We start from the raw sequence: 16,146 nt of genomic DNA on the forward strand, positions 1-16,146 counted from the left end.
AACTCTATGGGGAATTTCTACTCTGTCATATAGGGTCACTATGAATCGGAATCGACTCGATGGCAATGGGTTAATGTGTTACAGGGTGGTAAGGATATGACACTAAGTTCTGGTCAATGAGATCAGTGTAATTTCCAGGCCCTCTACTTTCTCTTTCCCTTCCTGCGGGGCTGGACAAGGATGTTGGGCTGGTGAGCCAGCTTTAACTATGTAGAAGAGGATAACAACCTAGGAAATGGTACAGCAACAAGACAATGAGACCCTGGTTCCCTGGATGATTTTGTGGAACACAAGCTGCCTATCCCCAAGTCTGGGCCACTCGTCTACCTCTGGACTGTCACATAAGAAATAAACTATTTTGCTTGAATCAATGCAGTCTCTTTGTTATAGCTGCTTAGCCTACAGTCTAATTAATTCAAATTCTAAATTCTTATATCCAACTGCCCTACTTTTATACCTCAGACATCGGTAAAACCAACCTCATTAACAGCCCACTCTGCAGACCTGCTATTTTTTTATTCCTGAACATACAAATAGTATTCCAGTTATTTCCTTATAACAGCCCTGATAGCTTGTTACACACAAGCCTCTTCAATCATTCACCCCCTACATCGATGATCCTAATTATGCTGGTCTTTAGCTGCTTTTTGCTGTTTCCAAATTCCAATATTATACAATGCTACTTCATTATTTTTCTTAAAACTGAATCTATTCATGCTATTTTGTCTACAAAAACCCAAAGCATTCAAAGGTTTTATGAAACGGTTCCAGTTTAAGGCTCCACGTACTCTTTATACCAACCATACTATTCTTTTCCTCCTTCAGTGCCTTTGCTCTTTTTCCTCTGTCTAGATGAATACTTCTCAAACTGTCATGAAGGATGATTTTTAAAAAGTCCAATCTATTGTAGACCAATAGTTTTGTAAAATACAATAAGCACGAATTACCAGAGACACAATCACATGTGTAAACATCATGACAACGTCCAATTACTCCAAAAGTTTCTCCTTTTGGAGAAACTTACCCCTAATTATGGTGCTTGTCTTGTCATGGACAAGTAAGACCAGATCCACACTGGTCCAAGGACACCTAGGCCTGGTGACCACCACCCACCCAATCCTCAGGGTCCAACCACCACCACTGCCCCCATTACTCTTTCCTTGACATTCATCCCCCCAGTCACATCCTGCTCAACATTACCCACCACCTGTTTTTCATACTCCTGTTATAATTTATCACGTTGCTACAATTTTCTGTTACATGTCAAAGAGCAGCAAGGTCTTTAAGTCAGGCATGTGTATGAATCATCTCTGCAACCTGGGCCTTTTACATGTCATGTGGCAAACGCTCAGCAAATGAATGAGTCCAACACACACCTGTGGTGACGTGCAGTTGAGAAACTGTAGCAACTCTAAATAGACCTTTAATGACTGCGTATGGCTTAGGACTTAAAACGATGAGTGATTTGGGCCATGGAGACAGAGGTGGAGAGTTCAGTAGGCTGTCTGAGACTGCTGCTGGCGGTAGCCACCACGGCGCATGTAGCCCTCATTTTTGCGGTAGCCATCCTTCTGATCTGTAGGAGAGATAAGGAAGGGGGGAAGAGTCAGCACCAGGGGAGAGACAGTGAGGGGGCCAGGAACTTGGGATGGAACCACTCACCTCGGAAGTAGCCACCATAGGTACCCTGCTTGTGGTCAAACACTCGCTCATTATTCTCTACCAGGCTGCCCAGCTTTTCAGCCAGCTGCAGCGCCAGGTTCTGCTGGGCAGTGGGCTCCGTGCGATGCATCACCACTGTCTGTGTCGGCTGGTCCAGGGAGGCCTGATGGGGTGAGGCGGAGGAAGGACATGACACAGATCAGACCCCTCCATCTCACCCTCCCCAGGACCCCACCTGCCCAATCACCAGCCTGGCCCTCACCATCAGCTCCTCATTGATGATCATCTTGCTGATGATGGAGTGCACAGTGGGCAGGTCCAGCTCGAACATGTCAGACAGTGTCTCCATGCTGGGGAGAGACAAGGCAGAGAGCAAGCAGTAATCAGGCCCCTTGGCCACAAAGCTGGGGCCCCTCTCGGCCACAAAGCTGGGGACCCTCTTCCCTCCCAAGGCCCACCCTACCTGATGGAGTCATAGACGCTGCTGTAGGTGAAGAGGTAGGTCCGAAGTGACTCTTCCTGGATCTTCCTGTTCATGAGCGAGGAGAGAAGTGAAGTGCTTCAGGGAAGGAGACCAAGCAGTCTTTTCCTCCCCCCACCCACAATGGCCTCCCTTCTCTGCTCACCTAACCAGCATGGTGCGGACTTTGTCAGCCTCCGGGAAAAGGTCCCACACTTTGCCATTCATCTTCTCATTGATGATAAAACTGTGGCAGGTCTTCCAGTCACCCATCTTCATGGCCTTAGAGGCAGCAACAACATGTTCCCTCATTGACTCCGGGGGACCTGAAAGATTGGGAATGAGGAAAGCCTGGCACCAGGGATCCTGTTCTCAGAAGCACTGTCTAAGGAGAACCACAATCCAGAACGGCCAAAAAAAAAAAAAAGCGACTAGAGACAAAAGGGTTTGGATTACTTCTATTCTCAATTCTCCACTAAAATAGCTATGTGATTATACAAGTTAATACGTGAATAAGGTTATTTTACTTTGCTTTAGACTAAATCAGGCCACAAGTGTGCTTTAGGGGACTGGTGAAGCCCTTGAAAACGTTGACAAATTGCTGTATGTTTCCTTATGTACACTTTCCTAGGAAAAAGGTCCATAGCTTTCATCAGATTCTCATAAGGTTCCTTTACCTACAAAAATATCTAACACTGAACTGGAAGAATATTTACCAAACTTCACTCATTCTTATACCACCTTCATGATTTTTGCCATATTCATTCATCACTTACACTGTTCTCAGCTTATTTTTCTTTAAAGTGGCTCACTCGCTTTCCTCAAAAAAATTTTTTTAGCCTCATCCTAAATTACAACATCTATGAGATCACAAGTTTGCTGTGCTGATTACGGACTTGGGTCTGAGAGACAAGGCAGAAGATAAGACGTGACAAATGAGTAACTGGAAGCCACGGTACACAATAAAGTACAAATGCTCTAAGACAGGAAATGCTTGGTAGACGTAAAGAAACATGTATATCGCAGATCCTAGAACAGGGATGGAACCTAGGTGGTGCAGAGGTTAAGAGCTCGGCTGCTAACCAAAAGGTCAGCAGTTCAAATCCACCAGCCGCTCCTTGGAAACCTACGGGGCAGTTCTACTCTGTTCTACAGGGTCACTATTGAGATGGAATCAACTCAACGACAACAGGCTTGTTTTTTTTGGTTTAGAACAGGGATAGCAAGTGCAAATGGATACACAGATCAGGCCAAACAAAAACATGAATAAGGCCAAGTATAAGCAAAAAGTACACAACCATTTTGGATTAGTTTTCAGTTTATCCCATTTGAAACAGGTAAAGTTAAGAGGTTCAAAAGATAATTCTCCACAAACCAAACAAACAATAGTGCAGGTCTGCGGATAAACAGAAACTGCTTCTTGGTTTCATTGTCAGAGAGTACTAGAGAAACGTAGGAACTGGGATGAATCAGAGAGCCTGTCCCCACAACTGCTACTTCGGCCCCATGGAAAGGCAGGCCCAGGGATGCCAGATTCACCAAAATTTTAAGAGATGCTGGAAATCCAGGTTTTCACTGGAGATTTTCCAATTAAAACAAAACAAAAAATAAAAGCTAACTACGTGAGCAAAACAAAATCTGCCTAAGGGACACTCATGTATGGCCTCTGCACTTTAGCACAACCATACCTATAACCAGTAGGGCAAATCTGCAATGTGATGTGGCTGTGGGCAGTAAGCTTGGCTCACAGGTACTTCCATGGACCAAGCTCACGGGAAGAGCACAATTCAAATTCCCTTCCTGGTGAAATCACATCTCAGTCAGCCCCACAGATGATCAGGTCTTTCATAAAAATGATCAAAAGAGCCAATGTTAGATTCCTGAATGCCAAGGGTCTACTACAGTTTGGTTTGGCTGGAATATAATTGTACATGAAAGGGAAAAACGGTGAAAGAGGTACAAAAAATAGGAGTTAGCTACAGCAAACCTGAATGAGTCGCTTAACTTCTCTGTGCCTCGGTTTCCTCATCAGGAAAAAGGATAATAATAGTATCTACCTCACAGGGTTATTAACGAAGATTATGAAGATTAAATGATTTATTATTCGTAAAGCATGCAGAACAATGCCAAGCAGAAAAAAGGTGCTATATAAGCTTATATTAAATAAAAATAATGTTGGGGTCAGATCACGAACAGTTTAACTTAAATGACTAAGGAGTCTAGACTTGAATCTATAGGCGACGAAGAACTTTTAAAGGTGTCATAACATCATAAACATGAGAAGACTGACAAATACAGACTGAAGGGGAGAATGAGAGCTCAATCTGGAGTGTTACAATAGTCTGAGACATAAGAGACAATGCACCGTTAGTAAAAGATGCCTTTAGGTTATACGCAAAGATTTCATTAAGTCACACTGAATCATCCAGTGACGAAGTTATTCCCTTTAACTTTTACTCACCCAACAAGGGCTGTCGCTCACCCACTCGCAGCTGGTGATGGAACTGCTTGCTGATCATGCGCCGGCGGGCATCGCTCTCGTGGGCAGCCATGTAGGGGATCTCCAGGAGCATGGCGGACACCAGATAGACACATTCCAGCAGCTCCAAGTTGATATGCAGGTGGAAGGGCACCTGCCGGCGCCGCTCCACCTTCTCCTGCTCCTGGTTGCGCTCCTGCAGGCTGCGCAGCAGCAGACCCTGGCCCAGGAGCTCCTTGGCCCGGCCGCTCGACTGGATGTCCAGCAGGGCATTGTGCGCATCCTTGGTCAGGCCTTGGCGGAAAGCGCAGATCCCCAGCTGCACCATGGTGCGATTGTACAGGATCTGAGGGCAAAAGCGTACTGTCCTGAGAGGCAGCAGCCACAAAGCAAGGCACTTGTTCACACAACAAGTATACACCAAGCACCTCCTATGAGTGCAGCACTAGGCTATACGCTGGCAAAGAGAAGAAAACAGCCAAGTCCCTGCTCTCTATGGAGCTTAAATTCTAGGGTGGGGGAGTGGAGGGCAAGATAACTAACCTATGAAAATGGTGTTTAGGGAGAAATTGCCGAGACTATTGAGTAAAAGATGTCTTTAAGTTATACACAGGGATGTCATAAATCAAACTGAATAATCTACTGGCATAATTATTCCCTTTAACTTAAGGAAGAAAATTAAGCAGGCAAGAGAGTTAGGAAGAGGGTTTATGTAGTGGTAGTGGCAGTTTGCAATTCTATATAGAATTGTTTGAATATCGAACTAGAGAGAGCAAGTCATGCAGATATATGGGGGACGAAGAGCATTCCAGAAAAAAGGAAAAGTAATGCAAAGGTCTACTGCTGCCAGGTGTGTTCCAGGAACAAGGAGGGCAATGTGGCTAGAGACAGGGTCAAAAGCTGGGAGACACTAGAAACATTATGCTGAGTGAAATCACTCAGACACAAAATGACAAAAATTGTACAATCTCACCTATATTAAAGCTTCAGAATAGGCAAATGCCTAAGGACCGAAGTTTATTAGTGGTTACCAGGGGCTGAGGGGAAGAAAGAAATGGGAGATAATGCTGAAGGAGTACTGAACTTCTGTCTGGAAATGAATAATGGTATGGTAACATGATGTGGTAAATGTAGCTAACGTCACTGAACTGCATTCTTAAAAATGGTTAAAATGGGAGCAGAGGAAGACAGAGACCCAGGAATCAGAGAAGGAACAGAGCCACAGGTCTAGCTGCCTCCATGAACTACTGCCTCCTTTGCCGTGCAATCAGGAGAACTAGATGGTGCCCAGCTATTATTACAGAACGTTTTGATCAAGGACTCAACAGATGAGTCCTAATCAAAAGGGACGGGGGAACGAGGAACAGAATTTCAGATTTCTTATAGAATCCGCACTTAATGGACCCACCGAGGCTGGAGGAACCCCTGGATTTGTTGCCCTGAGAAAATTTTTGAATCTTGAACTGAAGCTATCCCCTGTAGTCATCTTCAAACTAATGAACAGTTTAGCTGATCTAATAAAGAATGTTTGCCTTGAGCACTGTGCTATTTTAAAAAAAAATTATTTATATCAAATTCACAACAGTAACTCTGAAGTATAGAGGAGTAGTTTAAAAAAACCCAGTGCCGTCAAGTCGATTCCGATTCACAGCGACCCTATAGGACGGAGTAGAACTGCCCCACAGAGTTTCCAAGGAGCGCCTGGCAGATTGGACCTGCCGAACCTTTGTTTAGCAGCCATAGCACTTAACCACTACGCCATTATGGGGCGGTAAATCTAAGTCAATGGTGGTGAAGCAATATGGGCAGAGACAACGAGAATGCTGGTACAATGTGAAGAAGGTAACCAATGTCACTGACTGCTACATGGTGAAACCAATGAATGGGTGTAGGATCTGCTGCGTGTATTTTCACCAAAAATAAAATAAATATTTTTAAAAAGTTAAAGTGGCAAGCTTTTTATTATATCTCACCACAAAAAGGAAAAAGGAAAAAAAAAGTCTAGCCAAACCCACAGGTAGAGGTGGGATGTTAAAAGGCGATTTTTTTGTTGCATATGCTTTACCACAATAAAATTAAAAAACAAACACATGTGAACACCAAAAAACAAAAACAAAAGCTGGGGTACTGGCAAGTAGAGGTTCTATGAGCCATTTCAAGATAAGAATTACTGGAAGATTTTGAGCAAGTAAGTGATATAATATGACTTAATTTAACAGAGTTACTCTGGCAGCTGTATTAAGAACAGCCTGAAGGGAGACCAGTGCAGAAGCAGAGAGACCAGGAGGAAGACAATGGTGGCTTAGATTTGAGTCACTGCAATATGACAGGTAAGAGAAATAATAATAATAAAAAAAAGGCATACAAGTGGATACACAAGACTAAACGGGTAGCTCCTGTCCAGAGGTGCAATGAGAAGGCAGAAGGGGACAAGAGCTGGTTGAGTAGACACCGGAAATACGGAGTGGAGAGGAGGAGCATGCTGTCACATTAGAGAGAGAGCAACTAGGGTCATGTAACAACGTGTGTATAAATTTTTGTATGACTAACTTGAGCTGTAAACTTTCACTTAAAGTACAATAAAAAATAATAAAAAAATAGGAAAAACTAAAAAAGGAAAGGCATAAACATTGGAAAATAGTAAAACTATCTGTATGTGCAGATGACATGACTATTTAAGTCAAAAATCCTAAGGAATTGATAACTACTGAATCTAAGAAAGGAATTTAGCAAGATTACAAGATATACAATATATTTAGGCCAAAGCTACAAAAATAGCACTTTTGTATGTAACTAAACAATTGAAAAATAAAACTTAAAATCAACTGCATTTACAATGTCATCAAAAATTATAAAATATTTAGGAATAATTTTTTAAAAGATTTGTAATACCTCTACAATGAAAAATTTAAAACATTGCAAAGAGAAATAAAAGAAGACCTAGTAAATGTGAAGACTGAAAGGTTCACTATTGTTAAGATGTTAATACTTCCTAAATTGATCTACAGATTCAATATAAACAAGCATAATCCCAAACAGGGTTTTTTTTTTTTTTTTTTAGAAATTGATAATTCTAAAATTTATATAGAAATTCAAAGTATCCAGACTATCCAAAGCAAATCTCGAAAAAGAACAAAGTTGGAAGCCTCACACTGCCCGACCTTAAGGCTTACTGTGACAGCAGAGCAATCAAGACAGTGTGGGGCTGGTGTGAGGACACATGGGTGAGTGATATGGAACAGAGGACCCAGGTATATACATCGAGGCCATTTTCCCCAAAGGCACCAAAGTAATCCAAAAGGGAAAATCTTCTCTATAAATGGTCTGTAACAATTAGATAACCATGGGGGCGGGGGGACCTTGACCCCGACCGAATACCACGTGCAAAAAATTAAACTGAGATGAATCACAGACCTAAACAAAAAGCTCAAACCACAAAAACTTTCAGAGAAAAAAACAAACAAGAATTATGTTCATGAATTTTGAGTAGTCAAAGTTTTCTTAGGCAGGACCCAGAAAATAATAACCACAGAAGAAAACACTGATAAAGTAGACTTTGTCAAAAGGCAAGGTTAAGAAAATGCCAATCATGACTGGGAGAAAATATCTGCAAAACATGTATCTGAATAAGGACTGGTATCCAAGATGGATTGATTAAAACAACACCTATAACTTAGTAATATATTTTTAAAAAGAGCAAAAGTTTGACATTTTGTGAAAGATCTGAGTGGCCAATAAACCCAGAAAAAAGTAGACAATTACCAACAGTCATCAGAAAAGTGCCAACTAAAGTCACAACGAAACGCCATTACACTACCACTAGTGTGGCTGAAGTTAAAGAATAACAACACCAAGTATTGCCAAGGATGTAGAGCTACTGGAAATCTCATACATTACTGACAGGAATGTAAAACAGTATAACCACTTCAGAATTTCTTATAAAACTGAACATACACCTGAACTGTTGGTGGGAATGTAAAAGGGTGCAGCCGCTTTGGAAAACAGGCTGGTAGGTCCTCAAAAGGTTAAAGATAAAGTTACCATATGATGTGGCAATTCTACTGCTAAGTTTTTACCCAAGAGAAATTAAAACATATACACAAAGGCTCATACAAGACTGCTCACAGCAGCATTATTCGTAATAGCCAAAAACTGAGAAAAGACCAGGTGTCCACCAAGAGGAGACTAGATAAAGACTCTGTGATATACACATACAATGCGAGCAGACAGAACAAATACAATGATACAGACAACACGGATGAATCTCTAAACCATTCGGAGTGAAAGAAAGAACCTTAACACAAGGAGTGCATACCCTATGATTCCATTTATGCGAAGTTCTAGGAAAAGCCGAACTAATCTATGGTGGAGAAAATTAGAACAGTGGTTGCCACAAGGGGCAGGAGAGAAGACTTTCTTGAGTGATGACAATGTTCTCCATTTTGATAGAGGTTTGGGGTTACACAGATGGTATAACCCACCTATGGGTATACATAACCATCTGTGTCAAAAGTTCACTAATTCACTTACGATCCGTGCATTTCATGGCAACTTCTATCTCAAAACAAAAACAAACTAAACAAATTCTGAACTCTAGCTAATATTCATGCTTAAATATTTAAGAAATGTAATTATGTCTGCAGTTTACTTTGAAATGCATCCAAATATAAGACTGATCAATGCATGAATAGAGGACAGATGCATAGTTATATGATAAAATAAATATAAGGCAGAAACTGGTTGTGGATGAGTTGTTTCTAACCCACAGTGCAACTCCACGTGTTGCGGAGAAGAACTGTGCTCCATAGGGTTTTCAAGACTGTGACCTTTCAGAAACACATCACCAGGCCTTTCTTCCAAGGCACCTCTGGATTAGTTCGAACTGCCAAACTTTTGATTAGCTGTTCAGTGTTTAATTGTTTGCACCATTCAGAGCCTCCAAAATCAGTATGCTGTTGTAGTTAGGCACCATGGAGTCATAGCGACCCTATACGGCAGAGCAGAACTGCCCCACAGGGTTTCCAAGGAGCAGCTGGTAGATGTGAACTGCCACCCTTTTGGTTAGCTGCAAAGTTCTTAACCACTACGCCACCAGGGCTCCCAAAATAAGTATAGTAAATGTAAATAGTAGAACTGTGGTGGTGGGTATTTGCTATGAAATTCTTCCAACTTTTCTATATTTTTGAAGTTTTCATAATAAGATGTTGGGGGGGGGGGAACTAGCAGTACAGGCTTGAACAAGTCATAGGATCCAAGCAGCTGTGTCCAGCAGCAGCTTGGTATTAAGCATGGAGTTCACAGGAACACCCATGGCTGGATGTTACTGAGAGTCAGGTACTTCAGGGCTATCACCAAGGGATAATGTGTAACTATAAAAAGAGAAGTCCAAGAGCTGAACAGAACACGACCAGTGCCAAATGTGTAACTTCAGGTAGTGGCAGACAGGGCATTACATACCACTGACTCAAATAAAGAGCTCCTTTGCATTTCCTACGATTGGAGATCACGTGCTTGGTACAAATACATAATTAACACCTTGATAACTCCATTTTTAAGCAACCAGGCTTGAAACAACTTAGAATAATTTTTTTTTCATTATATTTATGGTTAATTTTCATTTTTGGTGGGTGGCTCTTCATTTACTAGAGATATCAGGTATCCTTTACAAATACATATGAAAGTATAAAGAGTCAATTTAAAAGAAAATGTTTAGTACATCACAGTACAGGCTGTATGTAGATATTGCCAAAAATTGTGACGTGGTAAGCACCATGTCTAAGGTTTTGAGAAATACTGGCATGAGGCTTTACAATTAAAAAGTGCCCTTTACAAATGAACCATCACACAATGACCGTCCAAAGAAAGTCAACTCAGAGGCATAAATACAAACGCATGCACACAGGCTGCCAACTTTAAAACCTGAGCAGTACAAGACTACCCGCTGGTTTAAGGACTGAGGAGACAGTGCGTGTGAAGGTGCTCCTTAAACTACAGTAACTGGAAAAAAACCCCACAAACGTCTGTAAAACCAGAGAGCCAGATATTTGATGGCAGCACTTCCTTGGAGTACCTCAAAGGCTCTGGCACCTTGTGGAAGACAGGAAGCCACTGACTGGATGTCCCTAGTGCTGAGCACAGTGTTCTCTGGCATGTAGTAAGCTACTCAATAAATGTTTGTTTGAACAAATTTAACAAAAACTGTATGTAACGGATACACTCTCTCTTGATATTAACAGCTTATATTTATCATGTACCAGATCACAGTTCTAAGTGCTTTGTGGTTGTTAGTTGCCTTCAAGTCTGTTCTGACTCACAGTGACCTTACATATAACAGAACAAAACACTGTCTGGTCCTGCGCCATCCTCACAATTGTTGCTATGTTTGAGCCCACTGTTACAGCTCAACAACACTTTGTACTCACAACACTTTGAGGGAGCTAAATTAGCATCTTCATTGTGCAGATAAGAAAACTGAAAGGAATCATTTAAATCCATTCAGCTTGTAAGTGACAGAAGTCATGACAACCTAAGTCCTGAGGCTGTGCTCCTAACTACACTGAACAAATAGGAGGGTATTAAACCTCCCCCACTCCCCAAGAAGATTCGTTATTCCATTATTCCACTATCACGTCCCAACAAATCACACTGCGTTTGGGTGCCTGCCTTTCCTCTTAACTGCTTTTTAAAGACAGGAATGGGTCTTTTTCCTATTTTTACAGTAAGGTGAGCTCATGATGATCCCAACCACGTACACAGTAGGTTTAACAAACGTTGGTTAAATCTAAACCTGTACTCCCGAGGAATCTAATGCTGTTGGAACAGTACAAAACACAGCTGTTCCTTGATATCCATGGGGGACTGGTTCCGGGACCCCTCGCGGATACCAAAATCCACAGATGCTCCAAGTCCCTTATGTAAAATGGTGTAGTATTTGCATATAACCTCCCGTATATTTTAAATCACCTCTAGATAACTTATAATACCTGATATGATGTAAATGCTATGTAAATAATTGTACAGTACTGTACTGTTTAGGGGCTAATGACAAGAGATGAACAATGCTCCAAGAGCAAATCCTGGAGAGAGACCAAGGATCTGTGAAATGGCGGGTGGCTACGGCCCATGTATCACGTCATTTGCGTGCGTTCAGTGTGGTGCTTTGTGGCAAATTCAAGTTGTGCTTTTTGGAACTTTCTTTTAAGAATATTTTCGATTCACGGTTGGTTCAATCTGAGGATGCGGAACCCACAGATACGGAGAGCCAGCTGCACATGTTAACGTACAGGAAAATCAAAGAATGCTGAAACACCAAATCTCTACTTACGTCTGCACTAGCCAGACAGGTGGCTATTCTGGTTGAACTGGTTTGCCCACAGAAAGGACAGAAGCCTAGCCTGTCTCTCTATACCACCCCCAGAGCACGCCCTTCCCACTGTACCTGCACTGGCGGGTCCGCATGTTGGATGTTGTCTTGTAGGTGGCTCATGAGCATGAGATCACGGGCCTGGTACCAGCGGGAGTGCAGAGCGTGGTGGTAAATGTGGCAAAGGATGGCGCATGTGCGGATACGATCTGTGCGGTCCTTGGCGTAGATGTACTTGCACAGCCTCTCCATCAGCACAGCTGAGTCCTCGCCCTCATTTTCTGCCTGGTCTTGCTCAGACTGGGGGAGGGCAGAGGTTATTGAAGCACATATGGCAAAGACAATGGCCCTGAATGCTCAGGTTCTAGCAACCAAAGATGAGACTCCATCCAACTTCACTCTAATCCCTCAGAGTGCCCCTCCTTGCTCCACCTCAGGAAGTCCCTGCAGAATAGGAGATTCACTATCAAGTCCTGACAGACAGGTAGGACACACAGACACATTCCTCTTCTCTCTGACATCACTGCTAAGTACTCACCTTTGAGGAGCCCTCAGGTGGGGTAAGCTGCCGCTGATGGGCCTTGTAATCAAACTTGTAATAGGTATGGAGGATCCGCCTCAAGTAGACTCGGCAGATCTCCTCTGTCGTGCCCTTCTCCTCCAGGTAGCGCTGCACGCGCTCAATGATGGCACACACCTGTGCCTCATCCTTCAGATGCTCCACATACTCTGGCAGGGAGAACACCCACCCTCATCTCAGTCAGGCCTCCAGGCTCCCTTCCCAGCCATTTGTCCAAATCAATCCCCTTACTCCTATGTGTGTCTTCTGCACCCCTTTGAAAAGCCTACTTACTCACTGTGCCTTGAAAATATCCTCTCCCTGGGCTCACAACCCCCCCGCATCCCAATGCCCAAACAAAAATCCCAATTCCTCAGTTAGCCAGTAAGGGTTTGCGTGGTTTTAGCCCTTATCTCCCAGGAACCTCCCCTTCCCTTACCGCATTCCAACCCACACTGGCCCTTCTATTCCTGGGGCATGCCAAGCTCATGTTCTGTTCCCCTGCCAGGTATTCTCCTCGGTAAATTCTTCCTCTGGTTAACCTCTCCTCATCATTTGGGTCTCACCTTAAATAGCCCCTACTCAAAGATGCTTTCCTCAACCATTATCTAAAGCCACCACCATTCTAGTCTCTCTCTAGCACAGCACCCATACTTGAATTTCTAATTAGCACTTCACATTATCTAAAATCATCTTTAGCTATCTGTTGAGCTGCCTTTCTTCAGCATCAAAATGTAAGCTCCATGAGCATGAAGACCTTTGGTTACCTTGTTCTTCCCTATAACCTTGACTTGGTGGCCACATCAGGCACTCACATTTTTATTGATTAAATGTCCTGCTCTTTCCCACTCCAATGTCTCTGATCCAAGCTAAACAAGCTGAGTGGACAGACGCCTTACTCCAGTGGTTCTCAAAATGTGGTCCCCAGATCAGTAGCATCACCTGGGAACTTGTTAGAAATGCAAAGTCTTGGGCCCCACTCAGACTTACTGAATCAGAAACTATGGGAGTGGGGCCCAGCTACGTCCATCTTAGCAGGTCCTCCAGTATGAATGCTGGGGTAAAAGCTGACTTCCCAAACATGTTCATTTAGTATAATCCTTACAAAAATGCTGAAGTCAGTATCATTCCCTGCACTCTTCCTCTCACCAAAGCCCGCACCTGCCCAGGCTCACCTTGGGAGTGAGGATCGGTATTTTGCATTATCTTGGTAAATTCTTCATCCATTCGTTCCACCAGAGTTAGGATACAGCCACGGATTCGCAATGGCTGAAGAGCAAGGCAAAGCAGGAATAAATAAATTAGCCCAGAACTTAGTCCCAAATCCCTAGGTCTTCCCAAAGCAGACAACAAACACCTCTCTATGCCTCCAACTATCCTTTACCTGGTCAACATTGTGCAGGTTCTCACTCTCTTCCAGAATGTTCTCCCCAACAAAGATGTTGGGATTTGCAAATAGGATGTCCATCAGCTCATTGATACAGTCCAAGCACTTCTGCCACATCTCCGGCTGCCAAGAGATCAGACAACAGAGTAAGAGGTGTGAGGATGAAATAACCAAAGGCCTCCCAAGAGTCTCTTTACCAGGAATCCATGCGCCGTCAACTACCAAGACTATTTTCACAGCCTTCTCTCCCCGCTCCCCAGTTTTAAGACATTAGGACCCTTCCTCTGACCTACCCAATGCAACCCTCAGGTGCTCCTCCTCATTGCCCTCACCTTCATGTATGTGGCCAGGTTGGGGTTGTAGTCATAGAGAGAGGCGATGATATTGAACTTGATCTTGACGGTGACACCCTCCCCCAGGTTGTTTTCTGAAGCAATCTGAACCAGCAGCTGAAGGAGCTCAATCTGTGCTGCACTAGAGGGACACAGCGCTGGGTGAGGCTTTGGAGCCAAATCAATCCCCAAAGGTTAAGTAATTAGCCTAAGGTCACAACGAAAGTAAATGGCAGAAACTGGACTGGTATAAACTAAGCACACTGTTCTTCTACTGAGGCTACACACAGATCCTTCCATAGCACGACTATTTCCCCACCAACCTCTACCCCGTATCTTAAAGAAGAGCTTTTACCCTGTAATCCCACAGCCCAGATTCACAAATCTTACCGATCAGTTCCCTTCTTGCCTCGTGCCTGTAGGATCTCATTCAGTTTCTTGATGACAACAGCGTGGGTGATCTCAGTGCCCTTGGCAAACATTTTTGGTTTTTCCTAGGCAAAACACATCCCATCCTGTACAGCTCAACAAGACCCCCTTTCTCACCTTAGGTTTTCTCCCAACTTGACTAGGAAGGCACCTGTATGCTCTCCCAATACATTTCACCTTCAAAATCCTCACCTTAACAAGAGGCATTCCACCCCGGACCCGTTCCCACTCCCCGCCTTCATTGTCCTCCTCCTCCTCATCCAAGCGTTTAGATTTCCTATCATGCTTCTTTTTGGCTTTGTCCTCCCGCTTCTTCTCAGCCGCCTTCTTGTCCTCCTCTGTGGTGGGGGCCCTGTGAGGAGACACAGGAAAAGATGAAAGACCAGTCCCCTCCCCATTTCCGAGGCTTCTTCCTCCCATGAACTTCCTCTCTTCCTCTACCAAGTCCTGGGTCCAAGTTACACTATACAAGATGACCTACAGATCAGAATTAACCATAGCCAGTACCATAACCGAGGCAAGAACCAGGAAGCACTGAATTTGCTAGGCTACTTACCAAGGACTGTCTCATTATACCCACTAAGAAATTCTTACAAGGGGAATGACATGATCAGATCTAATAACGCAGAGGTGCGAACCAGGCTACTGTAGACACAAAAACAATCTGTCATATTGCTCTGTAGCTAACTCCCCAAGGTTTTCCAGAAAATCCATAAGCAACTAAAATTGTTTTTCTTTGATACTAGTTGGCCCATCCAGACTGACATTTTTACCAGTCACAAACTAATTTACAAAAAAAGAAAAACTGCACACAAAAAAATTATTGTTCCCAGACTGTGCTTTTTTTTCTCTCTTCTCTTCTCATGACAGTTGATTCACCTAAAATCAGAATTTAAAAAAACTGTGCAACACAGCAAAGTGTCCCCACAAGAGAGGAAGAAATTATTACTTTCTAAAAACCATCTTAGGTCACTTGATGTTGCCAGGAACTACCTCTAGATTTGAATACTTATGTAACAAAATGTAAGGAGCCCTAGTAGCCCAGTGGTTAAAAGCCTGGCTGCTAAGCAAAAAGTCTACAGGTAGAATCCACCAGCCACTCCTTGGAAACCCTATGGGGCAGTTCTACTCTGTTCTATAGAGTCGCTGTAAGTTGGAACCGACTTGACGGCAGTGGGTTTGGTTTTTTGGTTTTGTTTTGGTGGATCAGTGGCTAACTACCTGGCAGTTCAAACCCACCAGCCATTCTGTGGGAGAAAGATATGGCAGTATGCTTCTTTTAAGATTACAGCCTTGGCAACACTACAGGGCAGTTCTACTTTGTCCTACAGGGTCACTATGATTTGGAATTGACGGCAATGAGTTTGGTAACCAAATACAGCCCAAATAACAGGAACAAATTATTTCAAACTTTCCATAAATGCTGGTGAAAAATCTCTGCAGAAAGACTCAACAGATATTTCAATTCTTATTTA

At 43.1% G+C, this 16,146-nt stretch overlaps 1 protein-coding gene across 1 annotated transcript in view; it reads right to left on the reverse strand.

Annotated features, from left to right (window-relative positions):
- Nucleotides 1-1,379: 1,379 nt before the first annotated feature.
- Nucleotides 1,380-16,146, reverse strand: part of LOC126086739 (eukaryotic translation initiation factor 3 subunit C) — a 30,438-nt gene continuing 15,671 nt past the window's right edge. The window contains exons 9-21 of the mRNA XM_049903343.1: nucleotides 14,864-15,023; nucleotides 14,633-14,736; nucleotides 14,243-14,384; nucleotides 13,908-14,033; nucleotides 13,699-13,792; nucleotides 12,503-12,693; nucleotides 12,040-12,264; nucleotides 4,584-4,947; nucleotides 2,289-2,448; nucleotides 2,126-2,191; nucleotides 1,925-2,012; nucleotides 1,663-1,825; nucleotides 1,380-1,576 (exon numbers count right to left, since the gene is read on the reverse strand). Of these exons, the coding sequence (XP_049759300.1) occupies nucleotides 1,494-1,576; nucleotides 1,663-1,825; nucleotides 1,925-2,012; nucleotides 2,126-2,191; nucleotides 2,289-2,448; nucleotides 4,584-4,947; nucleotides 12,040-12,264; nucleotides 12,503-12,693; nucleotides 13,699-13,792; nucleotides 13,908-14,033; nucleotides 14,243-14,384; nucleotides 14,633-14,736; nucleotides 14,864-15,023 (1,966 nt within the window). The 3' untranslated portion in view covers nucleotides 1,380-1,493. The remainder of the gene's footprint in view (nucleotides 1,577-1,662; nucleotides 1,826-1,924; nucleotides 2,013-2,125; nucleotides 2,192-2,288; nucleotides 2,449-4,583; nucleotides 4,948-12,039; nucleotides 12,265-12,502; nucleotides 12,694-13,698; nucleotides 13,793-13,907; nucleotides 14,034-14,242; nucleotides 14,385-14,632; nucleotides 14,737-14,863; nucleotides 15,024-16,146) is intronic.

Source organism: Elephas maximus, chromosome 12, assembly GCF_024166365.1.
Source record: "Elephas maximus indicus isolate mEleMax1 chromosome 12, mEleMax1 primary haplotype, whole genome shotgun sequence".
NCBI classification, from domain to species: domain Eukaryota; kingdom Metazoa; phylum Chordata; class Mammalia; order Proboscidea; family Elephantidae; genus Elephas; species Elephas maximus.